Source organism: Hyperoodon ampullatus, assembly GCF_949752795.1.
Source record: "Hyperoodon ampullatus genome assembly, chromosome: 19".
NCBI lineage: Eukaryota > Metazoa > Chordata > Mammalia > Artiodactyla > Ziphiidae > Hyperoodon > Hyperoodon ampullatus.
The window spans coordinates 10,042,527-10,069,767 of record NC_136932.1 but is presented as its reverse complement, the minus strand read 5'-3'; the positions used below and the strand labels follow the sequence as shown (position 1 = coordinate 10,069,767).

The following is a 27,241-nucleotide window of genomic DNA, read 5'->3' as shown; positions in this document are numbered from 1 at the left end:
TTAACCTTCAGTATTCAGTCAGAATGTCATCTCTTTCTGAAGCCTTGCTTGATCCCTTCAGGAAAAACAGTGCTTTATCATCTGGGTTTACCTTCACACCAAATTTCTATCTTTTTATCTTTGGCATTGATGCCACTGCTATAATTCTTGGTGTCTCCAGCATTAGACCATGAACTCCTATAGTCTTCCTATTATTCCTATCTGGTATTAGTATATGTTTAAGTATTGGTATATGTTTAAGTAAGATGTCTATGGCAGATGGTAAATCAGTGATTGGGATCGGGATTCATTCACATAGGGCATGTTGAAGGCAAGAATTGGTTTTGGATTGGGTGTTGCGGGTAGGGGTGTTGGAAGTAGCTGTATGGGCGATACTGGACCCTCCTTATTCTTTAGGTTTCAACTTAGATGTTTTTGCCCCAGGAAGCCTTCTGTGACCCCACCCACTCTCAGCCTGTGTGAGGGTCCCCTAATGTCCCCCCAGGATTCCCTGATCACAGTGAGTGTCTGTCTTTACTGGTCCATGTCGTCCTTATAGACACTTGGTGTGGGGCTTTGAATGCTGTAGGCATTTTAATAAAATGTCTATCGGAGATAATCAGTTGGTATTTCTCATTGCCTTTCCCATAAAGACTAAAATTCAAAAACCTCATGTCTAGCAGTTAAACTGCTTCCAGTTTAAACCTAGCCTTGTATATAGTGGTAACGCAACATTGTAATTCAACTATACTTCAATTAAAAAAAAAAAAAGAAAGAAAGCATGGGCCTTACAGTTAGAGATTTGAATCAGAATCCTGTCTGTGCAGCTTGGTAGTTGTGTGATCTTGGGCATGTTACTTAACTTCTGAGCACCAGTTTCCTTATCTATAAAATGAGAATAAGAGTACATACTCGTCTTATAATGTTATTGTGATGATTAAATGAGGATGTGTATGTAAAACATTCAGCACAGGGACTGACGCAGTAAAAGGTCAATTAATGTTAGTGAACATCAGAGCATTTAGTGAATGTTAGAGCAATCATAATAATAACCTGTTCTCCAGCCAGAGCTATGATTCCCGTAGTAATTATAAAACCTAAGAAGCCCTGCCCTGTTGGCATAGAAAGTGTCAGGGACTGGGGTGGTGAGGTCCACATTATTTGTTTGTTTTATAATGAAAATTTTGCTGCCCACTCCCTGTTGTATTCCATAAAAAGTCCACATTTGTAAAAGAAATACAAAAAAATACTTTCCAGTGTGTTCCATAATGTAGCTTTTGGTACTTCATCACGAAGCACTGCATAGCTGCTTTTTCCCTCTCTTTCTTGAGAAGCTGCACATGTACCACTTGGTTCATCCAAGTTCTGTGGATCATCTCCCAAATCCTTCCCTATTATTTTGATTGTGTCAGTTTCTTGATTAGAATTTCCTCGTCTTTCTCTGCTTAGCACAATCTTATACGTGAAAGCCTACCTCTAGGTCTTTTTTGACTACTCTAGCCCTGTCAGTAGGTGCTCACAGAGCTTACTATGTACCAAGCTCTAACTAGGTAAAGTTAGTGAGCATGCAAAGAGGGATGTTAAGGAACTTCCCCTGTCTCGGAAATAGAATAAATTAATATTAATAAATTGACAACTAGGGAACATTCAGATGATTTTAATTGAGTGGTGACTTTAAAGTGCACTGTACAATTTAAGCAGGAAGAAAGTGATGTGAATCTGAATAGTCTGGAAAAGTTGTTGTGGAGATGCTGTGTATTGAAGGATTAAGTTTTGGGCTTAAAGGGTAGAAGGACCTTCCAGGTAGAGGCAGCAGCATAGGCAAAGATGATGGAGTTGAATCTGGGGGTAGGGAGTTCTAGGTGTAAGCCAACTGATGCACTTGCTTTGATATTGTTTTAAGTTTCATCTCAGAGAATTTGGACTCATGAGAAAGGTACTAGGAGTTATTCTAGAGTAGAGAAGAGAGGCGATAAAAAGAATGGATTACGGAATGGATTAGAGGACTGAGGCATCAGTCAGGAAGCTGTTATGATAATTTAGATGTGAGCTGATGCAGACGTGGGCTGGGTTTGGGTTGGCACTGTTAGGAAAGGAGAGGATACCCCAAAACTGAACAGCCCCCCCCCCGCTACCTGTACAGCTTTATGAGAAATAAATGAGAGGTTTTTATCATAAAGGAGCTGAAATTGTGAAGGAAAAGACAGCCTTCTCTCTTTTCTGAAGAGCCTTTACCTTTTCTGTTTATGTCACTTATTTGGCCCTTCCAAAGCCTGGAGGAGACTTCGACCATTCCACTGTGGTGAACACCTTAGTTGAGATTCTTGTTGTATCCTATCTGGATTATTGCAGTAGCTTCTTCATTGGTCTTTGACTTTTTACTTTCTCTTAATCTGTCTTACCCAACTGGTCTGTCTGAAGCACAGTTCTCATGTGTCACTCCCCATTTGAAAAACCTTTAATGACTTTCTGCTGCCTTTAAGTCTGAGTAAAGGCTGGCTATTGAAGGTTGTCCATTAATGATCCGGCTTCAAACTTCCTTTTCACCTTTTTCTATAGTGTTTTCTCTGTTACAGTATGCTTTATATTTCAAACAAATGTGATTATTTCTTTCAACCTCCAGGATATCCTATGTTTTTCCACAGTTTTGCCTTTTCCCGTGCCTTTTCCTCTCACTAGAATGCCACATTACCGTTCTTTTACCCTAGCCTTCTACATAATGAAATTTTAGCTAATTTTCAAGTTTCAGCTGAAATTTTGATAACTTCACAGACACTTCCCTAACCATCCTTCCTCTGCCTGTTTCTTTCTTTGGTTTGTGCAGAGTAATGAGGTAATGGTGGGAAGAGGTTAGTAGAAGCCACATTATGGGCAAGCTTCTTTTCCCCCATTTGATTTTTGCTTCTGTTTTCAGTGAAAGTGCGGTTGTTGGCCACCCAAATGGCCAAACCCTTCTCTTTGGGTCCCGGCAGCTTATCAACATTTTTGCAAGGTGGATGCTGCCAGTTTATTCTTGTGTAACTGGAGTACTGTCTTGGGAATTTACAAGGAATAAGGCGTGGTTCTCACTTGCAGGTGTGGAGTTAGTTTTGACTTGCACTATTTGAAGCAGCCAGATATGTGTGCTTTCTGGAAATCTGTATATACAGAAATATATGTACAGACATCTGTAGCTGTAGAGAGGATCTATCTCTAGACAGCGGTTCTCAATTGGGGGTTGTGATTTTGCCCCCTGGGAGACATTTGTCATTTCTGGAGGCATTTTTGGTTGTCATAATTTATAGGAGAGGAGAGTGCTGCTGGCATCTAGTGCGTGTAGAGGCCAGGGATGTTGCTAAACCACCTGCGGTGCACAGGAGAGATCCCCTTCCTCCACTACGAAAAATAATTTGGCACAAGTCAGTAGTGCTGATGTTGAGGAACTCTGTCCTAGGGGTGTACTTCGGCTTCCCAGTGCTGCTTGTGTTAGGTGGAAGTTTGTTCTTGAATCTGTATTGCAGTTTATAATAATAGAATCATAAGCACAGGAAGGGACCCTAGAGGTCGCATATTTGAACTTTATTCTAACTTGTATCCCTCAGAACAGTGTTCTGCAAGATATTAATAGGTGTAATGGAAAAAAGATGTGTATTTGTTAAAGGTGCAAATATTTGAGTGTTCAGTATAATGAAGTGTGTTGTGAATCTTCATCGAGGAAGTTTCTCCTAAATGTGTTTGCCTGCTGAACCCATTTGACATCTTCCAGTCCCCAAAATGCTCCCTTGGAACTGGGAGGGAAACTGTTATTACCTAGCCCAAACTTTCATAGCCTTTTAAAGGACCTTGATAAGATAGCCCTTGTTTTTGTCTCTTCAAGCTTACTGCTGAATCTTAATTTATGTCAGTGACAGCAGGTGCATTAGCTCCATCTTTTTTTGTTTTTTTGTCAGATTGTGGTTTATTAGATGAACTAAAAAATTGGAATATTTTAGGTTCCTTATTCTGAATGTACAATATAACTTTACTATCTGTCCTCACCAGTGAATTGGAAATTATAATCCCAGCCCGAAACCTACCACCCAGGTTGTTATGAGGATTAGTAAGTAATTATAGCTTTTAATGCTTTGTATTCTTTGGAGAAAGGTGATTTATCATAAACTGTTTTTGTAAAACTGCTTAAGTCTGACAGTTTTTCTCTGCTCTGAATTGTTGAGTAGTGATGTTTTTTGGGATTCAAGTGGGATGGGAATCGTTTCAATCAACATTTTGCTCATTATGTTAAATTTAAGAAAGTTATTGTGATATTTTGCCTTATTCACATTTTTTGGCTCTTTATGAATTTGCGTTATTTTTGCTTCCTTCCCTTTTATTATATAAGCAATACATGTTTATGGTGGAAACATTACATAAGCCAGAAAATAAAAGAAAAAAGAATCTTATCACCTACTTTTTAAAACAGAAATGAGGTCATAGTATATGTTTTATTTTTTAACACCTTTTTTTTCATTTCACATTTTTTCGTTTCAGTAATATTTGCTTTTTGTCTATAGGTTATAATAACAGTGCAAATAATGGGTGCTTGTGTCAGGCACTAGGTTAAGTAATTGAAAGTATTTTATTTAATCATCACAGCAGCCTTCTGAGGTCAGCTCTGTTTTTTGCAGATGAGGAAATTGAGGGAACAGAATAGTTAAATAGTTTAAATACAGGTGGAGCCAGGATGTGAACCTGGACCGGCTCCCCTTATCTGTGAGTGTCTTTGGGAGTAATATTGCACCTCAGCACAGCGTTTCAAGTCAGTGAAGGGAGAGGGGTGTAGTTTTTCATATATATTTTTTAACAGCAGTTTTGGTATAGAAAGATAAAGATTTAGGAGTTAGGAGGAGTTAGGAATGGAATTTCTCCTGAAGACTTCACTTTTCCCCTTCCCTATTTATTGAGACAATTGTTTTAGTAACTACTCTTTGCAATGCATCCTATGGGGATAGGAGGGAGTGTAAGCAAAATAAATTCGCTTTTGAGGTGTATGTGATTAATGTCACGTTCTCGGACTGCTTGCAGAGGGTCAGAGAAATCTTGAAAGAGATGGGATTTGAGTCAGCAGGTTTTTCTTTTAAGTTGTGAATTTTAAAGAACTGAATAATTCTGAAATAACTTTGGTATGTTTACTGCTTAAGTACCTTCTGTGGTGTGATGTTAATTACACCCCTCTTTTTACGTGAGCTGTGTGAACATGGGTTTTCCTCAGTAAGTTTTGTGGAAGCTGTGTAACATCTGTGCCCTTGCTTGAGTCCCCAGAGGGAGGCTGTTTCCTGCTATTTCTGAGACTTAACTGTAGTGCTTTTGGGTAGTAGGCTACATCTACTCTCATATGCTGTATTAATCATCTGGCACTGATAATGTGCCTCCTTGCATTGCCAGTATCAACTGTGTATTGATATCAGTTCGAAAGAGGATATTGAGTTGATGGGAAAGATCAGATAGTGATTTTTCTTTATGGGAGAAAATGGCTTTTATAAAATTGACTTAAGGTATTTTGAATAAAGAACTTACATTGGTTCATCTGTCAATTCAACCAGTGTAACGTAACTATTTTTTATTACGTTAGGAATTATTTTTAAATTTAAAATCAGAAATAGGAAAAGTGGACATAGAACAGTTAGTCACACAGAATGCCATATGCTAGAAAGTCCATGAGGATAAAACTCTGTAATCCCCAGAAGATCTAGTTTAATGAATATAGGATGTTTGTTAAAGTTATTTTATAAGCTTAGAGTGAGAAAATTTTTACTATCCTATGTTGATTTTTATCTAAAGATAAAATGTTTGACCAGATTGGAAGTTGCTGTCATTTTTTTTTTTTTTTGAGGGAGGAGGATGTTGCGTTTAGTTCAGTGATTCATAAACTTTTTGGTCCCAAGGCCTCTTTTCACTTTTAAAAAATGTTGAAAACCACAGAGAACTTTTATGGGTTATTATCGGTAGTTGATTAGAAACTTCGAGAAATTCAAAGAATAATTATTTACGGGGAATTCCCTGGCGGTCCAGTGGGTAGGACTCTGCTTTTACTGCCGAGGGTGCAGGTTCAATCCCTGGTTGGGGAACTAAGATCCCGCAAACCACGCAGTGTGGCCAAATTAAAAAAAAAAAAATTATTTACGAATTCATTTAAAAATAACACACCTATTACATATTATGAAAATAACTTTTTGCCAGAACAAAAAAAATATTAAGTGTGAATGGCATTTTCCATTTTTGCAAATCTTCCTAATGTCTGGCTTAATAGAAAACAGCTAGGTTCTCCTATCTGCTTCTGCATTCATTCTATTGTGATATGTTGTTTTGGAATTATATAAAGAAAATCTGACCTTGTACAGATGTGTAGTTTGGAAAAGAGAGGAGTATTTAAATAGCCTTTTAAAGTGTGGCTATCCTTTGACACTATACTCAGACTTGACAAGTAGTAGTTTCATAAAGGTTAGCTGCACTATGGAATCTAAAGCTGTGTCAGTGAGCTTTTCATACTCTTGTCATATTAATCCATTGGCTTGTCTTGCACTTATTTTACCCATGCACTCGTTTCTAACGAGCTTGGTCATTTGGTCGTTCACTGAGTTATGCAGATCTTCCAAAGGTTGACACATTTCATTATGTGGTATCAAATTCTCATTCACTAATATCAGCAGTAGTCTACTTAATCAAGACTTCAGTATTGGGGAAATGTTCAAGCTCATGGTGGTGGATACACATTTTCAAAATACTTATTTTTGCTTGAAAACTCAGATTTTCTCATTGGCAGCAAACATCATCATTGGGTTTCCTTGAAGTGACAGGTTCACTTTGTTCATTTTCAAGAAAATGTCTGCTAACTATTCAAGTCTGAATCATCATAGTTTGTCCGTTGTTCTGCCAACCAAAAATAGTGCTCCGTGAAGCAAAGCTTCTAGTTCAGCTTGTAACTCAGTTGTACTAGTGCTTTTTCTCAGATTTCTTTTTTTTTTTTTTTTTTCTTTTGGTGGTACGCGGGCCCCTCGCTGTTGTGGCCTCTCCCGTTGTGGAGCACAGGGTCCGGACGCGCAGGCTCAGCGGCCATGGCTCACGGGCCCAGCCGCTCCGCGGCATGTGGGATCTTCCCGGACCGGGGCATGAACCCGTGTCCCCTGCATCGGCAGGCGGACTCTCAACCACTGCGCCACCAGGGAAGCCCTCTCAGATTTCTTAAATCAGCAGAAGTGCTTTATGTCTACTTTCCCTTTCATTGCACAGAATATTTGTATAGCTGTACACACACACACACACACACACACACACACACACACACACACACTGAAGACTCGAGTGGAGATTTAATAAAGTTCATTATTTTCATATTTCACCAAGGATATCAAAGGTCAGTGGTACTAACCTATTTATTTATTTATTTTTAAATGAATAGAGAATACAGTGACCAGTGGTTATTAGTAGTTTGGTGCCTCTGCGCTGACTTGTGCAAAGGTACCAGTAGTTTTGCTCAGACTTGTTTTTGCACCCTTACTGCGAATGTCAGCACTATGAAAAAAGGCAAATAACGTTTAATATTATTATGAAAATGCTCTAATTTTGTGGACCTCTGAAATGGTCTTCGAGTTCTCAAGAAGTCCATAGGCCACACTTTAGGAACAGCTGGCTTAGTTCTTTGCATAGATTTCCTTTCACTCTCAGACCAGATAAATCAAAGGGGATAAAGAAGTGGCAAATGGCTGAGATTTTTAGCTTGGGTTACTAAATGAAAGCAATACCATTACCTGAGATGATAGAAATGGGTAAGCAGTAAAAAGAAAGTCAGTTTTGAGTTTCAGGGGGCTTGAGGAACATAGAGGTGGGGACGTTGAGCAGTGCAGCTGAGCATGTTTTTCGGAGCGCTAGGAGGCCTTACCATGTTGCTATAGTGGTTGTTGCCAAGGGAGTGAGTTGAGAGAGAAGAGGGCAGAAGAATGGACCTTGTTTTCAAGGACATCTGGAAAGGAGAATTTCAAGAAGAGTGGGGTGGGCAGCACTACCTAATGCTTCAGAGAAGTCGGATAGAATGCGGACTGAGGCTTGAGCATTGGATTTGATAATGAGATTACTGGTGACCTTTGCCAGAGCAGTAGGAGTAGAAGCCAGATTCTAGAAGAGTGAGAAGTGCAGAGGCAGCTATTTATAACTATTTTTTCAAGAAGTTTTCGGGTAAAGGAAAGAGACACATCAGTTGGGCAGTTAATTTGAGAGGTGGGCCATACTGAGGACAGCAAAAGAAAAGAAAATTGATGAAGTGAACTGGTAACACAGGTATGATACAATTAAGCTTTTAGTATAATCTGTCTTGCAGAGAAGTGGGAAGGTGACGAACATTGGATCCTTTGGCCAGAAAAATGTACAGACCTGTGACAGTTGGCATAGAAACTTTTGGTAGGGATGAGGAGTTCCTTACTAATTCTTTTCTGTTTAATTACTGGGTGCTTAGTTTGATACATTTGTTTTAAATTCACTAATTTCAAGAAGTTTTAAAGATATTTTTCTTTTAGATGCAGATGATTTAACTTTAACAGTCTCTGGCTACTTTCAATTTATGGTAACAAGTGACAAAAAAGGATGGAATTCTTTCTCTTGAGCAGGGATTGTGGCCCTGCCCCAACACATCTCCCCTTTTGGTTTGAGTGTTTTTCTTCTGGAGGCAGAGTTTGGTTAACAGCCTCAAGTAATGTTTGTATTAAAAACACGTGTGTTGTTTTCTAACGTGCTTGTATTTCTAACTTCCTTTTTTTCTTTCTCTTCTAGTCTGTTCTCTGGGGAGGCGGTAAGGGGCTGTGGAGCTGGCCTCGGCACCGGGAGAGGCTGGACTTCCTGTCTCTCTGTGCTGAATGGCTGCGATGGCGCCCGCTCTCACTGACGCAGCAGCTGAAGCACACCATATCCGGTTCAAACTGGCTCCCCCATCCTCCACTTTGTCCCCTGGCAGTGCCGAAAATAACGGCAACGCCAACATCCTTATTGCTGCCAACGGAACCAAAAGAAAAGCCATTGCTGCAGAGGACCCCAGTCTGGACTTCCGAAATAATCCTAACAAGGAAGACTTGGGAAAGCTGCAACCACTGGTGGCATCTTATCTTTGCTCCGATGTAACATCTGTTCCCTCAAAGGAATCGTTGAAATTGCAAGGTGTCTTCAGCAAGCAGACAGTACTTAAATCTCATCCTCTCTTATCTCAGTCCTATGAACTCCGAGCTGAGCTGTTGGGGAGACAGCCAGTTTTGGAGTTTTCCTTAGAAAATCTTAGAACCATGAATACAAGTGGTCAGACAGCTCTGCCACAAGCACCTGTAAATGGGTTGGCGAAGAAATTGACTAAAAGTTCAACACATTCTGATCATGACAATTCCAGTCCCCTTAATGGGGGAAAACGAGCTCTCACGTCATCTTCTCTTCAGGGGGGTGAAGTGGTGGCATCTGAATCTGGGGACTTGAAAGGGGGTATGACCAATTGCACTCTTCCACATAGAAGCCTTGATGTAGAACACACAACGATATTTAGCAATAATAGCACTGCAAACAAATCTTCTGTAAATTCCATGGAACAGCCGCCGGCACTTCAAGGAAGCAGTAGGTTATCACCTGACACAGACTCCAGTTCTAACTTGGGGGGTGTCAAGTTAGAGGGTAAAAAGTCTCCCCTGTCTTCCATTCTTTTCAGTGCTTTAGATTCCGACACAAGGATAACAGCTTTACTACGGCGGCAGGCTGATATTGAGAGCCGTGCCCGCAGGTTACAGAAGCGCTTACAGGTTGTGCAAGCCAAGCAGGTGGAGAGGCATATACAGCATCAGCTGGGTGGATTTTTAGAGAAAACTTTGAGCAAACTGCCAAACTTGGAATCCTTGAGGCCCCGGAGCCAGTTGATGCTAACTCGAAAGGCTGAAGCTGCATTGAGAAAAGCTGCCAGTGAGACCGCCACTTCAGAGGGACTTAGCAACTTCCTGAAAAGTGATTCGATTTCAGAAGAATTGGACAGATTTACAGCCAGTGGTATAGCCAACTTGAGGTGCAGTGAACGAGCATTTGATTCAGACGTCACTGACAGTAGTTCAGGGGGAGAGTCTGATATTGAAGAGGAAGAACTGACCAGAGCTGATCCTGAGCAGCGCCACTTACCCCTGTGAGTAGAATCATGCATAATGTCATTCTTGGGAAATGTCTGGACAAGAGAGAAAGAGTTGGTGAATTCCCATCATGGGAAGAATGGGCTTCTTTGTACATAGGTGCCTAAGTTTCTTTTGTTTGTCTTTTTCCTAATTTTAGGTAGGTGGGTGCATGTATACCTGCTAGTGAAGAAATGGAAGGTATATTTGGTACAGCGTTGTGTTGCTGTAGGGTAAAAGCTGTCAATTTCCCATTGAAATCTTACTAAGAAAAAACTGGAAGACTTCCAGTTTGTAAAACTGTACCCACCCTTTCAGAGTGAATAATTAGATTTCTTTTGAAACTATATGTAGGATATTTTTGTAAGTTTATAAGGCTTGACTTCAGATTTTGTTGTTTCTGGTAAGTGGGGCCAAAAGTTTAGTTGACCTAGTTAAGTTCGCTGGAATTTATAGTTGCTTCTAATTGAGCTTTCAGCAGAGAATGTACCCAGTCTTTAATTTTAACACTTGAGATTTCTGTATGTTTTAAGGACTAATAATCAGAAAATGCTTCAGAGTGTTTTATAGGTTGCCTCCAAGCACAGTCTGCTTTCACAACCTCATTCTCTCCCTAAAAGAAACCATCTTTATCAGATTTGGATTTTATTTTCTCTCAGTTAAATGTATTGACATATTTGGGATAAATTCATACTGGATTTTCAAAATCTGTTGGTTTGAGGAAAATTATTCATAAGCTTTGTGTGGCACTTCAGATGGATCTGGTTGAGCCAGAGGTGCTTTACTCCTGTTCTTCCCTCCTGACCCTGCATTCTGCTCCTTACAGATACGGAAGTAAAATATATCTCCTTAAAGATAGATCAGTCTACATTTATCGAGACTTATGAGAGAGTAAACAGAGTAGTTGGAAAAGAAGGGCAGGGGAGTTGACTAGTAGATCCTCTTTCATTTCCTCTTTGGGTAGGGATGTTGTGAAGGTTGGATTACTAGAGAAGGCTGAGATAGGTGGATATGTTGGAATAATTGGCTTTCCCTTGCCTGAAATAAAAAGGTGACTAAGCTTTTCACTGGAGAATTCGTTGAGACAGCTATGTTTTTAAGCATAAGTAAATTTCCTTTTTTTTTTTTTCAGTTTTGTTTATGTTATTCACATGGATAACACTGTATCCGAGTATGAAATTTTGGTTTGTGTTTCTATTTTGAGTGAAAAAATCTGGATAATTTTGCTGTATTTTTTCCTCATAGACCAAGTTCCATTACCATTTGTTAGTTTACTGTGCTCAAGAGTCCATTTCTATATTCAGGTCTAAAGCAAATAAATTTCAGAGCCTTGCTACTGCTGTAACATAGTTACCGTTCCTTAAATGGATTAGTAGCTTAAATCAGCTTGCCAGTATTTGTGGCATTATCCCCACTGACTTTGCTGCGTAAACCACTGTTTTAAGAAATCTTTGTTAACAGTTGAATATTTTGTGTTTAAGAGTAATTTTGTGTAACATATTGTAGTTGAAACATTTTAAGTTTTCTGTACTTATTTTGTGTATTTGATGAAGAAAAACACCTAGACTCTATAAGCTTAATGTTTTCAGGATACAATGTATTGGAAACATTTCTGAGTTTTGGTAATGTTGTGGGTAACTGTTCCAACCCAGTGAAATCAAAATACCTAAGAGAGAACTTTTCTTATTTCATGGGGTAATAAGTCTAGTGATTTGAAAAGACCTCTTAGTCCATTCACTTCGTTTTGGGTTTTCTTCTCACATAATGCTTTGTTGATTGGCAGGGTATGAATTATAAGGACAACTGAGGGATCATTTTAGGAAACTTTGGGATCCGTTTAATCCTCTTACAATGAAATCAACTAAATAATGCTTTAAAAAGTTGAGTTTCCATGCTTCAGATCATATTAAAGTAAGGACAATTTGGACACCAAAAGTACTGTCAAATAAATATACTTTTGCACATTATGATATGTATGAATTTATTGACAAATTAAAACCACCAATAAAGTGTAAAGACTTTTAAGTTCTTGTTAAGCAAGGTTACCAGGTTGACTCCTAAGGCTAGTATTTAGTCAGGTGTTTGTTGACCTTCTGAGTATTTTAAAGATTTTCAGCAGTTGGCCAGTGAGAGTGGACGCATTGCTTTGATTAAAAAAGAAAAAAAAAAGGGAGGTTCTTTGGATGCTGAGAAGCCTTTTCTTTGTGATTTAATAGTCCCTCCCAAATCTTAAAACCAGATTTATAATTCTTGAGTCCTGGAATAAGAAGTTAGTTAACTCTTCAAGACCTTGACCCAGCTGGTGAATTTCAACTTTTTACCTCTTACAGTAGCCCGTCTAGTATTTCACTCCTTTGCTGAAGTACTGTCAGAGGTAAAGTCAATAGATTTAGTCTGAGCAACCATAATGAAAATATTTAGTAGAGAAGACTGTTGAAATGAATTATTTTTAAATGATGTTGCTTAAATTACAAGTGGATGGTTCTCTGAAAATTACAAGTTTTCACCAAGAATTCATGTGTGTTTTTCCTTATTTCCTATGTTTTTTCCAAGAGGAAAATCAGTGATTCATTGTAAATCCTAGGCACATGCTAGCAGTAGCAGAATGATTGGTTTTATATGTTGTTGAGAATTGTGTGTTTATCATTTTACAGTTAGTAAATTCTAATATTGCTGGATGAGACATGTTTAGAGAAGTTCTTTCCTTTTCCTTTTTTTTTTTTTTTGGTTAACTGATTTTATGTTTAATTTAAAACTGTTATACCTTTTTATTTTAAGCTCTTTTTGGAAAATCATCCAAAAATGTTATATTTGTGTATCTTCCTGTCTTGATACATGTAACCACTGCTTTGGAAAATCTGCACTACATTGGGTTTGACCTGTATCGTTGTTTAGTAACATCACTGTGGAATGAGCAGGAATTTAAACATCATCTTAAAAAAAATTTTTTTTTAATTGAAGTATATATACTTTGATTTACAATGTTTTGTTAGTTTCTGGTGAACACCAAAGTGATTCAGATATACATATATCTACGTATATTCTTCTTCATATTTTTTTCCCATATGGTTTATTACAGGGTATTGAATATAGTTCGCTGTGCTATACAGTAGGACCTTGTTTATCTATTTTATATATAGTGGTTTGTATCTGCTAATTGCAAACTCCTGATTTATCCCTCCCCACCCCCTTTCCCCTTTGGTAATCATAAGTTTGTTTTCTATGCCTGTGAGTCTGTTTCTGTTTCATAAATAAGTTCATTTGGGTCATGTTTTAGATTCCACATGTAAGTGGTATCGTATGGTATTTGTCTTTCTCTTTCTGATTTACTTCACTTAGTATGATAATCTCTAGGTCCATGTTGCTGCCAATGGCATTTCATTCTTTTTTTTGGCATTTTTTTTTATTGGAGTGTAGTTGCTTTACAATATTGTGTTAGTTTATACTGTACAGCAAAGTGAATCAGCTTTACGTACAGATATATCCCTTCTTTTTTGGATTTCCTTCTCATTTAGGTCACCAGAGAGCATTGAGTAGAGTTCCCTGTGCTATACCATTCTTTTTAAAAACGTCATCTTCTTGATCGAGGGACTAGAAAGGAAGCTGTATGTTTCAATAAATACTTCAGTGTTTAATTCTTAATTGTAGAAGTAGGAATAGAAGCATTTATTGATAGTTATCTCATGTATATAACAAGAACTGTTGAGTGTGTGCTTGTGCGCCCACACTCTCTTCTTCACTTTAGTTTTTCTTTGTATTCCTCCTTCTCATTTCTAAGAGTTTTGTTCTGCTATTTTGTTAGGAATTCCTGGACCTATACCTAGTTTTGCTGAATTTAGTTTTCATTTTCTTACCCTTGTGCTTATAAACTTTTATAGTAAGTACGTGTAAAGAAAAAATTCTTTTCCAGATATTCTCTTAAATGTATTCTTAGATCATCAGTGTTCTGAATACCTGGATAGTTTGTAGACCTCTTTTCCCTTAAAAACAAAAAGACAAAAAACAAAAAACTCTGTAAACTGTTACTATAGGCTTATCTTGAAGGTTAGAATAAAAATGATTCCATAAAACATTTCGTTAGTAACTACAGAAATATATGTTGTTTTATATGTAAAATACATCTTCATGTTACACAATGCCTTCTTTATAAGGACTTCAGGGCAAAGATATGCAACCAAGAATAGTTGTATTTTTTCCTAAGCTTTTAAGTCTGTTTTTATTACCTGGCTGTTATAATTTGTGTTGTTCACTAGGTCTCCATTTTCCTGTTGGCTTTTGGAAGTTTAGAGCCAAATTTGTAGGACTTATTGTTGTACTTGTTTTTTAAGCCTCATTCTTGGCTTCGTTTTGTTCTCCCTGTTCTTGTTCTATTTTCATGTTTTTATTTTTTTAAAATTTATTCTAACCTATGTTTTATTTGTCTGATAGCCTCCTGAAGTCTGTTCCAGATCAGGGTTGAGTAAAAATAAACTAGATGCTCAGTTTAGTGACACTAAAGAAGTTATTTGAATTTTGATTGTCTTGATTGTGGTGACTTTTCTATGTTTCTGGGGAATTTCACCCTTTTGGAGTTGTTCATGAAGACTTCGGGGTATAATGAATGACTAGTGTGTTTGTTGATTTTGCTTTTTAGTTACTGTGGAATGTTTTGTGCTATAGCTCGTACTTGAATTTATTAAGTATTCACAGATGATGTTGCCAAAGATGGCAGTCTACTTGATTTGTCCTTATTTTCCTATTCCTTGTCCTTTCACAGAATGATGGAGTGAGAGGTCTATTAGCTGGAAACCTAACATCTAACCCTTCTTTGCTACAGACTAGCTATAGGGCTAATCATGTAACCACTTTTTCAAATATAAATGAGGAAATTGATCTCGAGGGCTTAAACTACTTTGAATTGTGACAGCTCTGTCTTTAGCATTGATGGAGCTATTCTCAGCACCATTTTTTACATTTGGGGAGTCTGAGGCAAAGTTCCCTGTAAGTCACTGGTGTACCTCGAAACAAAATGACTTTCTTGACTTGTGACTTAGAGCTTTGATTATTTTACTACCTTAGGTTCCCTTTCCGCCCCATAATCCGTTAAAATGATTATTGTGGATCTTACTGGGTGCGATACATAATACGTGGGAATAATTCCATCATGTTCTTAGAGAAGTTACTTCAGAGCTGAGTAGACTTTCACTTGTCAAACACCTTGTTCTAATTTAATCTAATCATCTTTGATTATGTTTTTTTTTCCTTTTCTGCTAGCCTGCATATGACATCCAGTGGCAGAAATAGGAACTTCTGTATTTTCTGTCCCCCCCCCCCCAGCTTTTTTTCTGAGAAGTTATGTAGGTAGTGAGAATTATTCTTGGTGCTTCTTGTATGATTCTGAAGGAAGGAAGTTAGGCAGCAGGAATTTGGGGGTTACCCATTTGCTGCAGATCTAGTTGCTGCAAATATTTTCTGTTGCCTTGGGATTGGTGTTTTCATTCTTTAAAATTGAGTGAAGTACGGTTGACCCTTGAACAACAATGGGGTTAGGGGTGCTCACCCTCTCTGCAGTTGAACATCCATGGCCCTCTGTATCCATGGATTCAACCAACCACAGATCGTATTAAATGTTGAAAGAAATCTGTGTCTAAATGGATGTGCACAGTTTAAACCCATGTTGTTCAAGGGTCAGTTGTACTCTTTTAAAGTGGTCATATATAAGTACCTATGAGCGAATGTGTAAGACGTGAGAGATGCCATAGGTAAATAAACTGAGTTTCTATCCACAAAAAGTTTATAGTTTTGATGTGTATTGGAGACATGGTAGATAAAGATGACTACTTAGAACAGTGCCTGGCATATAGTAATATACGGTAAATGTTGGGTGATGCAAATGAAATAGGAAGAGATCACAGCTGGTTGATGGAATTGGAAAGAAAGGATATTAGAAATGAGCCTTGAAGGATGGCTAGGATTTTGATAGAAGGTTGTCTTGGTTGTGGCCTGATGAGGTAGATCAGTACAGGAAGAAGGCACAGCATACACAGAGAAGACAGAGACAAAAGACATGGGGCTTTAGTGGCTAGAGTGGAAATACTTTAGAGATCTAGTAATATAGGTAAGTGTAATAAATGTAGTGTAAAAAGGAAAAGAGGAAATTCCAGAGATGGTGCAGAAATAGATTTAATAGGATTAATAACAAAGGCGGTATGGGAAAAATAGGGAGGGATCATCATAGATGGTTGAAGTTTCAAGCTTGGGTGACTATAAGAACACAGCTTGCAAAATAACCCTTACATGAGGGTTCAAGTTCTTTACCAGTGTCTCAAAAATGAAGGTTTCTGTATTACTTATAAGTTCCAGCAACTGTTAAAAATCAGGAAATGGACTTCCAAGTAATCCTGTGTAAACAGAGAAGGAGGAGTTGACCTGTACAGAGAGGCCTCAGAACCTTACATTGGAGACTTTGGAATTAATTAATTCGCTTATTAGATGTATTGAATGCCTACTCTGTGCTGAGGTGCTATGGGTAGATAGTGGTGAATAAGAGAGACACAATCCCTGCCCTGCCCTCATGGGCAGTATAGGTTAGAAAGAGAGATTATTTAAGCAAGTAATCATATAGTTAATGATATATTTATAGTGGTGTGGGTGCCACAGAAACGAAGTTCGGAGTGCTAAGGGGGTGCATATTAGGAACATCTAATTAAGATGGGTGGGGATGTCCTAGCAAGTATCTTGAAGAAGTCACATGTAAGTTGAGACCCGAATGATGAGAAGGAGTTGGTGAAGAATAGAGGAGGTGTGTTACCGAGGAAACGGCATGTGCTAAGGCCTTGAGAATGGGAGGTGTTGGATGCTTTCAAGAACAGTGCAAAGTGTAAGGAGAGTGGTGAGAAATGAGGCCAGAGAGGTTGCTAGAGGCTATGTCATGTAGGTGGGCTTGTAGGTCATCTCCAGTTTAAAATTTTATTGTGAAACCATTGACAGAGTTTATATATCGTTGGATTTTTTAAAGACCCCTCTTATTGTATGAAGTGTAGAGTGGATTTGGACTTTGGGAAAGCATTTAGGCTGCTGTGGTAAGCTACGTAAGAGAATGGGGACTTGGCCTTTGGAGGGAAGAGTGAGGGAACTGGGTACTTTGGAGGTAGGGTGACTAGGACTTGTGATTGATTGGATGCGATGAGTGGGGTGTTGAGAGAGAGGGAAGAGGAATTACGGGTGGTTCTCAGGTTTTTGACAGGAGTAACTAGATTGGATGGATCTGTTGGGATGGAGAAGGAGCCGATGGGGGATGTTACTGAATGTGGTCCATATTTACTAATTTTCATTTAAACATTTTTGGCTGTTGGGCATACCCAGAAGTTTCAGTGTCATTTGCAGAGCACCCTATTAGATTCCATCAGCAAGATAAAATAAACTGTCTTACTAGGAAAAGCTTGGAGTCACATTGTATTTCAAAGGAATAGTACTTTAATTAGTTTCTCTACCCTCTCCCTGAGCAAAGACCAACATGGATTAGATTATAGTCAGCCCTCTGGATCTGCAGGTTCCACATTGGTGGATTCAACCAACTGCAGATCAGAAATATTTTGGGCGGGGGAAGAATTCCAGAAACTTCCAAAAAGCAAAACTTGAATTCAGAACTTGAATTTCAGTTCACTGGCAACTATGTATTTAGCATTCACATTGTAAAGTATTTTAAGTAATCTAGAGATGATTTAAAGTATACAGAATGATGTGCATAGGTTATATGCAAATACCTACTCTGTTTTATATCTGCAGACTTGAGCATCTGCAGATTTTGGTACTGGGGGGAGGGGAGTCTGGAACCAGTCCCCCTCGAATACCCAGGGACTTGTGTATTTTGCAAGGTAGGCAGAAATTCGTGCCTAAGGCATCTCCTTTCATAGCTACCAGTTCGTTGTCTTTTTCCTGTTTTCCATTGTGTATCTGGGAAAATTATGCTATCTGTTTGAACCAAGGGGCTCAGTATATAATAAATATAAAGAGTAAATCTTACTAATTTTGATTCTCATTAATTAAGGCTTTGTGGCAACTTTAACCTATCTGAATTTAGTTTTATTTTTTTGGCCGCGCCGTGTGGCATGTGGGATCTTAGTTCCCCAACCAAGGATCGAACCCGCGCCCCCCTGCATTGGGAACGCGGAGTCTTAACCACTGGACCGCCAGGGAAGTCCCCCCATCTGTTTTTTTTTTTTTTTTTTTTTTTTTTTTTTTTTTTTTTTTTGCGTTACGCGGGCCTCTCACTGCTGTGGCCTCCCCCGTTGCGGAGCGCAGGCTCAGGACGCGCAGGCTCAGCAGCCATGGCCCACGGGCCCAGCCGCTCCGCGGCACGCGGGATCCTCCCAGACCGGGGCACGAACCCGCGTCCCCTGCATCGGCAGGCGGACTCTCAACCACTGCGCCACCTGGAAAGCCCCCCCCATCTGTTTGACTTCATAATTGTATAATTATGAAGAAAGGTTTTGCCCCAAAGTGGTAAGCCAAATTGCTTTGAAATCAGTTTTAATCTAGTAATAGAAGTATCTGAAGAATCTTCCTCAAACGGAATATACTGAAAAATTGTTGTTAAATTGTAAATGTTGTGGGTTGCTCTGGCAACCTATTTAGTAACATTGTAGCAACCACATAGATTATATTCAGAACTCAGTAAGAGGATTTGTGGAGAATATTGTGTTGGGGGGGTGCAGTGGGGAGTGGACATTGAGGAATGGCAACCAGGAAGAGGGGTTAAATTCCGTTTTAAATCATTTTCTGGGACTTCCCTGGCAGTCCAGAGGTTAAGACTTCACCTTCCAATGCAGGGGTGTGGGTTTGATCCCTGGTCGGGGAGCTAATATCCCCCATGCCTTGCAGCCAAAAAACCAAAACATAAAACAGAAGCAATATTGTAACAGATTCAATAAAGACTTTAAAAATGGTCCACATAAAAAAAATCATTTTCTTAAAAGATGTTTTACTTCTTCTGCCTAATAGAGTAAAGGGCATGAGCCAGGGAACTGAATGATATCATTTATGTGTGTGACCATTTTCTTGTTCACCCTTAATCCCTGTTTCCTGTTTGTTCTTGTGGTACTTGAGAGATGCATCCTGGTAAGATAGAAACTGAAGGAGACAGAGCTAAGGGCTGTTGGGATTAAATTAGTCTGAAACATGGGCCCCAAGAAGGTTTTGACTGAATTGATTTGGTTGAGCTAGGAAACATTTTAAATCAACTTTGCCTAATCAGATAACATAGTTTGGGACATACTGATAGAGAAAAAAATAATAACCTACATTTGTGGAATATTTTGAGGTAGGTAATGTGTTAAAAGTGCTTTACATGCATTAATTTATTTAGTCCTCACAGTACAACGAGGCAGATATTATCTTAGTTTTACAGACTCAGACTGAGGATTGAAAAGTTTAAGTTACTTGTTTAATGTCACATAGCTAATAAGAAATCAGGATACAGTCGTCCCTCAATACTCTCAGGGGGTTGATTCCAGGAGCCCTGCAGATACCAAAATCCCGAGGAGGCTCAGGTCCCTTATGTAAAATGGCCTAGTACAGTGAGTACAGTTAGCCCTCCATATCTGCAGACTCAGCCAACTTCAGATGGGAAACCTACAGTTAAAGAGGGCCAGGGACTTGCCTGGTGGCGCAATGGTTAAGAATCCACCTGCCAGTGAAGGGGAAAAAATAATAATACAATTATTATTATAAAAATAAATAAATTGAAAAAAAAGAGGGCCGACTGTATTAATCTAGGCTGTTTACCCACAGCTTGGGCATAAACACTACCTATTTTAGTGGAAATAGAATCAAACTGTCCTTTGGATTTGGTTGATGAAAAGAGATTTACCAAACATCATGTGAAATGTGGCACTTTATAGTCAAGAAATGTAAGTAGTATTAAGTAATTTGATAGTATCTTTTGAGGAAAAGTATACCAAATATATTCTTTTTTTAAAAAAATTATTTATTATTTGTTGCTGCGCGCGGGCTTCCTCTGGTTGCAGCAAGCGGCTGCTACTCTTCGTTGCGGTGTGCAGGCTTCTTATTGTGGTGGATTCTCTTGTTGCAGGGCACGGGCTCTAGGTGCGCGGGCTCAGTAGTTGTGGCTCACAGGCTCTAGAGTGCAGGCTCAGTAGTTGTGGCGCATGGGCTTAGTTGCTCTGCGGCATGTGGACCAGGGCTTGAACCCGTGTTCCCTGCATTGGCAGGCGGATTCTTAACCACTGCGCCCCCAGGGAAGCCCCCAAATATATTCTTAACTTACAATACCGTTACTCATTTCTTTTGTGGAATAGGAGTTGGATGGATTGGGTAGGGCATTTTGTTAAGGTAGATGTAGCATCTAGGAAGTGGCGGGAGTGATTTTTTTAAAAAAGAGAAAGAGGGAATTCCCTGGCGGCCTAGTAGTTGAGACTCGGTCCAGTGGTTAGGACTCAGTGCTTTCACCGCAGTGGCCCGGGTTCACTCCCTGGTTGGGGAACTAAGATCCTGAAAGCCTCATGGTGCGGCCAAAAAAATAAAAATAAAAAGAAGGAGATAGGGGAATTAATAAGTATTGATCACACCTTCTATATGTTAGGTGGTTTGCACTTGGTAAATCTTTAAAACATTCATATGATGAAGGTGATATCTTCATTTTATAGTTGAGACCCAAGACTATAGATATGTTAAATAATTTGCTTGAGGTCATGGAGAAGATAAAAGCTAGTTCTTTCTTACTGCTCTCTCTACTGTTTTTCTCCTGGAACTGATTTGGCAGGAGCAGAAAGAAGATTCTGTTTGGAGAAATGGAGCAACCTGAAGGTGCATAGCTCTTTAGATGCCTCTCTGACGGCCCAGTACACTGATGGGTATGGCATTGACCAAGAGGGATGATGGGAAGGTTAAATAGTTTCCCTCTACTATAATAAATCTAAGGAGGTGCTTATTTCATAATTTTTTTCCCAGCAAATGGGTAAAATAAACATTTTTGATATTCTAAAGGGATGATTTATATTTCAACTTGCATGGAAAAATCCTCTTTATTTTCCCCAGTTGCTGGAAAAAAGAAATCTTTTAAGATATGAAAGTATTTTATGTTCTTTCTCCTTTAGTCTTCCCTGTGCTTATAGCTGATGCTTGAATTGTTAGCATGTACTTAGTGTTTATTAAAGTATTTCCTCAAGGAATCTCTGGTTGTAAAGCAACTATACTCCGATAAAAATTAATTAAAAAAAAAACTGGTAGATCTGGTTACTATAAGAACTTGAAAGGCATGAAATAGCAATTGAAGAATATCCTGATTGGTTTTCAACCCAATTATACAAGTTTTTGTCATTTCAGTGTCTGAATATAAGGTTTATCATTAATGTTTGATTTCTTATTTGATAATCACTAGAAAACCAGAAGGATGAACTAGAAGTTATCATTTTTCTTAGCATGTGTGGGATTAGTACTAAAGAGGGAACAATATAGTAGAATTTTGGACTACTATTGAGAATTGTTCATTTTAGTTTAGTCTTTTAATCTTCCTAGGCTTAAGTTCCTCACTTATAAAATCTCGATTATACCTTTTTGAAAAATGTTTCTTGTTGTTTTGTAATGATGAGACCCAGGCTGGGATGGGAAAGGCCTTTGTCACTGTTAGCCATATGACCCTGTTTTGGTGATTATGTTGACCGTCCAGGCAACCCTCTGTGTAGCTCACACTGCCTGAATTACCTCAGGGAGTCCCCACACTGGGTCCCATCAGGGAGTTAATGGTGGAGCTGCAGCAGTCTGCGCACTTGTTTCTGTCATGGGGTAACCTGGTGTGTGTGCCTGTGTGTAACTTTTTATTTTTTTATTGTGTTCTACTTGTGGCAATGAAGAAATCTGAAAGTTACATTTACAAAATATGGACCCTGAGGATGGGGTGCAGTGAGAGTAAAGACAAAGGCCTTTACCAGAAAGGTATCCTTTTCGCTTAATAAAGCTGTTTTTGGAGTGTTACACTTTGAAAATAAATATCCCTAATGAAAAACATCTGTCTCTCCCCTGCCCCTAAAATCAACAAAACAATACGGAGTTTTCTTGTTCCTGTTTCTTTCCCAGAAACAATTGATCAAAAACTATTACAGATTGTAAAATTAGTTTATATAGAACAAATAAAGAGACTTGTTGCCTTTTCACACTGCCACATATCAAAGGCAGAATTTCAGTTATTGGTCTTTAGATACATAAAATTAAAATAGTTGAATCCTTCATTGATTCATTTAGTTGCCTTTCATAGACTTTTACTCAGAAAATGAAAAGATCTGGGATTTTTCTAAAAAATTTTTTCTTCATATCTTGAGGGTTTTCAGCTGAGTTGCTGTAACCCCTGTTTCTCTAGATTTCCAACTGGGTGAAAATGTTTTTCTTTTTAAACTGGCAGTTCCCCAGCGTATTTTTCCAGCAAGTATTCTTTGAGCACACCCTATGCCTAGTGAATTTTGCAAGATATTTATTCACAAGGCTGGAAGACAGGTCAGTCTTCTCTTTAAGATGAAAACAGTGAGGCTTGCTTAAGACTCATTTTGCTTCTGCCCAGCTTTTTTCGAAATTGATCTTTTATGCAAATACATTCAAGCATTCACAGAAATAATTTGACTTGGAAGTTTAAGTGGAAAGGCTAACTTTGTATTTGCAGGAAGTTTGGTGCACTGATTGTCCTCCCAAATGAGAACTCTGTTAATTTGCTCTTAGGGATAACTTAATAATAAGTAGGGCTCAGACCCAAGAGTTGAAAAGTGTGAGATGACTTTGATATTTCCAAGTGTGCTTTCAAGATGTTGACATGATATGTATATACTTGGTTTCACGTTTTATTAGATGCAGGAGGTTATTATTTCCATTAATGTCTAAAGCAATATTAGATTATTTATAATTCCATGGTGTACTCTAAATGGTGTGATGGTATTCCCAGATGAGATAAATTCCCTTAATTTCATCCATGAGCAGTAAGATTGCCTGGCAGACTTACGGAAAGGTAAAGAACAGCATTGTCTTCGGGTGTTTCCTAGTAGGCCAGGCTCCAAAGAGCTACAGTTTATATTCCTTTAATAGAATCCTTCAGCAGTGATCAGAGGAGTTACCAGAGTTGATCATCGGAGTAGAAACTAAGATGTGTCATCATTGAGGGTAGTGAAAAGTGTCCCTGTGGCAGTTCCAGAAAAGGAGATCCAGAATTCTCTGAGCAAAGAATAAATATAAAAAATCTCAAGGTAACTCTTAATTATTTGGACACTAACCTTTCAGGATTGTGTGTCGTCAAGATAAACGTTGCCCCCAAAGGGCAAGGAAACACTTCTCTGATAGTAAAATAAGGAATGATGAAAACAATTAAGTAGAATTGAGAACATGATTCCTGCTTTCAAGGAATAATTTATGTGACTGATTATGCATGGGTGCCCCCCCACCCCCACCCAGGTCAAGTAGAAAAGGAAGCATTAGAATTAGGCAGTGTTTGCTGAGTACTAGATACATGGTACTGGCATTAAATGCTGAAATTTAGGAGGAAAGCGTGATTGCTCTGGGCTAATAATAAGTAAGGTGATCTGAAGACCTGAGAAGAGTTGGAACTTTAGTTTGGATCAAGGATGGCACTTAGATTTCCAAGAGAAACAGGATGTTTCAGGTGCAAGGATGAGGAGCCTGAGATGGAGGATGTTGTGTTGGGTAACAGGGAAGGGAGCTATATGCCAGAGATAAAAGGTTCAAGAAAGCGGAAGATGAGGTTGGAAGAGTAAGTTGGGGTCATGTTGTTTTTGAATGCCAGGCTAGTGCATTTTGATTTTATCCTAAGAATAGTGGAGAATCACTAACGTGGGAATGGCATAATTAAAGTGCTCTCATAAGGAGTCTTTGAGAGTGGATGTGGACTGGATGGATCGGAGGTGTAGGATGGTTTGGAGCAGGGCAAGACTTAGAAGCAAGGAGCCGAGCTGCAAACGAATCTTTTGAACTGGGGCGATGTATGTGGAATGAGAAGAAAGGTCCAGATGCAACATTGATGAAATAGAGAATTTTAGAGCTCACTTTGGAGCTAAGTACAAATTTGTCATTTACAAATGAGAAACCTAGGGACAGAGAGGTCAAGTGACTGTGCTAAAGGTTATTAGGATAAGAGTCAAGGTTCTGTTAGAGCTCTTGACTCCAAATCTAACATATTTCACTGATTACACACTTTAGGAAACTTGAGGATGTGACTGGATTTTGATCCTTGAAAATTGGCAGAATATTGATGTAGCTAGCAGAGGCAAGAAGAGATTGTCAGTGTTTGGGGAGGGAAAGAAATGAAGTGAAATTGTTTGGAGTGAAAGGCCTTTTGTTGGAGAAGAGCTTCCCTAAGAGGAGTGACTGTGTTTAGCTTTTTTTTTTTTTTTTTTTTAAGAAGACGTTGGGGGTATGAGTTTATTAATTTATCTATCTATTTTTGCTGTGTTGGGTCTTCGTTTCCGTGCGAGGGCTTTCTCTAGTTGCAGCAAGCGGGGACCACTCTTCATCGCGGTGCACGGGCCTCTCACCATCGCGGCCTCTCTTGTTGTGTAGCACAGGCTCCAGACGCGCAGGCTCAGTAGCTGTGGCTCACAGGCCCAGTTGCTCCGCAGCATGCGGGATCCTCCCAGACCAGGGCTCGAACCCGTGTCCCCTGCACTAGCAGGCAGATTCTCAATCACTGCGCCACCAGGGAAGCCCTGTATTTAGCTTTTATGTTTATCTCTTAAAGTTCTTTTATTAAAAATTTTTTAGTTGAGGTATGATTGACATACATTATATTAGTTTCAGGTGCACAACATAATGATTCAATATTTGTAGGTATTGTGAAATGATCACCACAGTAAGTCTGGTTAACATCTGTCACCATTAATGGTTACAGAATTTTTTTTTTCTTGTGATGAGAACTTTTAAGATTTGCTGTCTTAGAAACTTTCAAGTATGTAATACAGTATTAATAACTATAGTTGGCAGTGCTGTACATTACACCGCCATAACTTACTTATTTTATAAGTAGAAGTTTGTACCTTTTGACTCTCTTCATCCATTTTATCTAACCCCTACCACCCACCTCTGGCAAGCACCAATCTGTGGTCTCTGCAGCTCTTTTTTGTGTATGGTTTGAGGTAAGACTTGAACTTTATCCCTCCCACCCACCCACCCCCGCCACCTCCATCCATGGATAAACAGTCTCCCCTAACCAGTATATTCAGTAGACCAATTCTTTTAGAAGTGCTGCTTTGATTGTAAACTAAATTCATATAAATGTCTGTTAACGTGTTGTCTTCTGTTTCACTGATCCAATGTCAATTCCTACATCAGTATCACACTGTTTGAATTATTAAAGCTTTACATGATACAATGTTGTTCTGCATACTATCTATAAAATATACTATTTGCCATAGCTTTAAGTATTAGATGGAGTAACTGCACAAATAGATACATGTTTGTGAGGGCACTATTCGTGCTCATTATCTTCTTCCTTATGGATTTTACCTCAGTTTGTCAGCTTCCTTTAAATCATGTTGGGATTGCTTTGTGACTGTACATTAATTTGGAGATACGACATCTTGACAACATTATGTCTTCCAAAATTGTGATATTTTTCTCTACTGAGGTCCTTTATGTCTAGAGTAAAATTTATACTTTTCTTTCTATAAGCCTTGCATATTTTCTGTTGTGTTTATTTCTATGTATTTTACAGATTTTAATGCTATTAAACATGAGCTTATTTCTTGCTGGTATGTGGGAAAACTTTTTATATGTTGATATTTTTGTTTGGCTGCCTTACCGAATTTTACTGTTCTTAGCAGCTCTTTCAACTATTTCGATTTGATTTTACCAGGTAGATAGTCACTTAGTAGATAGATGGTGACATTTTTGTTTTCTTCTTTTCAATTGTTAGACTTTGTGTTTCTTTTTCTTGTCCAGTTGCATAAACTGGAACCCTCCAGTACATGGTTGAATAGTACCAGAGGTCTGGGGACTTTTTTGTCTGGGTCCTGACTTTATTGTTAGAGAAGTTATGTTTAGCCATTGAGTGTGATTTGTGCTATGGGTTTGTGATGATTGTCTTTTGTTAGGTCAGACACAGTTCTTTTAATTTCTAACACAGTAAGGATTTTTGTTACAACTGAGTATTAAATACTGGCAATGCCTTTTCAGTATCTGTGGCGGTAATTTTATATATCTATATCTACATGTATGTATACATATGTATATTTTTTTTCTCTTTTAGAGCCTTTAAATGATTTCCTGATGTTGATTGACCCTTAAATTAATTCAGCAAATGTTTATTGTATGCCTGTTATTTGCCAGGGGCTCTTCAAAGCACTGGAGATAGAGCAGTGAGCAAAATAGACAAAAATCTCTGCTGTCTCTGGAGTGTACATTCCAGGGGGGAGTTTTCAGGCTAAATATTATCAGTTATTGACTATCTGGATGACCTGGATTATTCTTTTAGCATATGTCAAATGGGAGTTGTTAAGTGTTGTGGTTTGTTTTTTGAAGAGGGGGGCTGCTTTCCCTCCTCCATGTGTGTAACTTGGAATGGCCAGTAGTCTACTTTTTGACTGGCTGTCAAATCCTTTCACAAGGATTATCTGTTCACTCACTGATGGGTTTTTTTTGTTTGTTTTTTGGCTGCGTTGGGTCTTCGTTGCTGCCTGCGGGCTTTCTCTAGTTGTGGCGAGCGGGAGCTACTCTTCCTTGTGGTGCGCAGGCTTCTCATTGCGGTGGCTTCTCTTGTTGTGGAACACGGGCTCTAGGTGTGTGGGCTTCAGTAGTTGTGGCGTGCAGCCTTCAGTAGTTGTGGTGCACGGGATTAGTTGCTCCACGGCATGTGGGACCTTCCCGGACCAGGGATCGAACCTGTGTCCCCTGCATTGGCAGGCGGATCCTTAACCACTGCGCCACCAGCGAAGTCCCCTCACTGATGTTTTTGATAGAACTTGACTGTTAAATTTTATCTTGAACTAGTTGCCGCTATACTTTTATGCATAGGTCTTTGCTTATATTTTAAACTTATTCTGTGGTTGTTGGTTTAAGGTTTTTAATCTCTTCCTTCAAGACCAAATTTTAGCTATACATTTTCCCTGCAAATTGCTCTTAAAAATTTCCCCATAGGG

General features: G+C 38.8%; 1 protein-coding gene across 6 annotated transcripts in view; it reads left to right on the top strand.

Annotated features, from left to right (window-relative positions):
* Positions 1–8,840: 8,840 nt before the first annotated feature.
* Positions 8,841–27,241, top strand: part of KANSL1 (KAT8 regulatory NSL complex subunit 1) — a gene marked incomplete at its 5' end in the record, with an annotated part of 128,202 nt that continues 109,801 nt past the window's right edge. For all 6 annotated transcript variants that reach the window (XM_079725042.1, XM_079725041.1, XM_079725038.1 and 3 more), the window contains one exon: positions 8,841–10,132. In XM_079725042.1, the coding sequence (XP_079581168.1) occupies positions 8,841–10,132 (1,292 nt within the window). The remainder of the gene's footprint in view (positions 10,133–27,241) is intronic.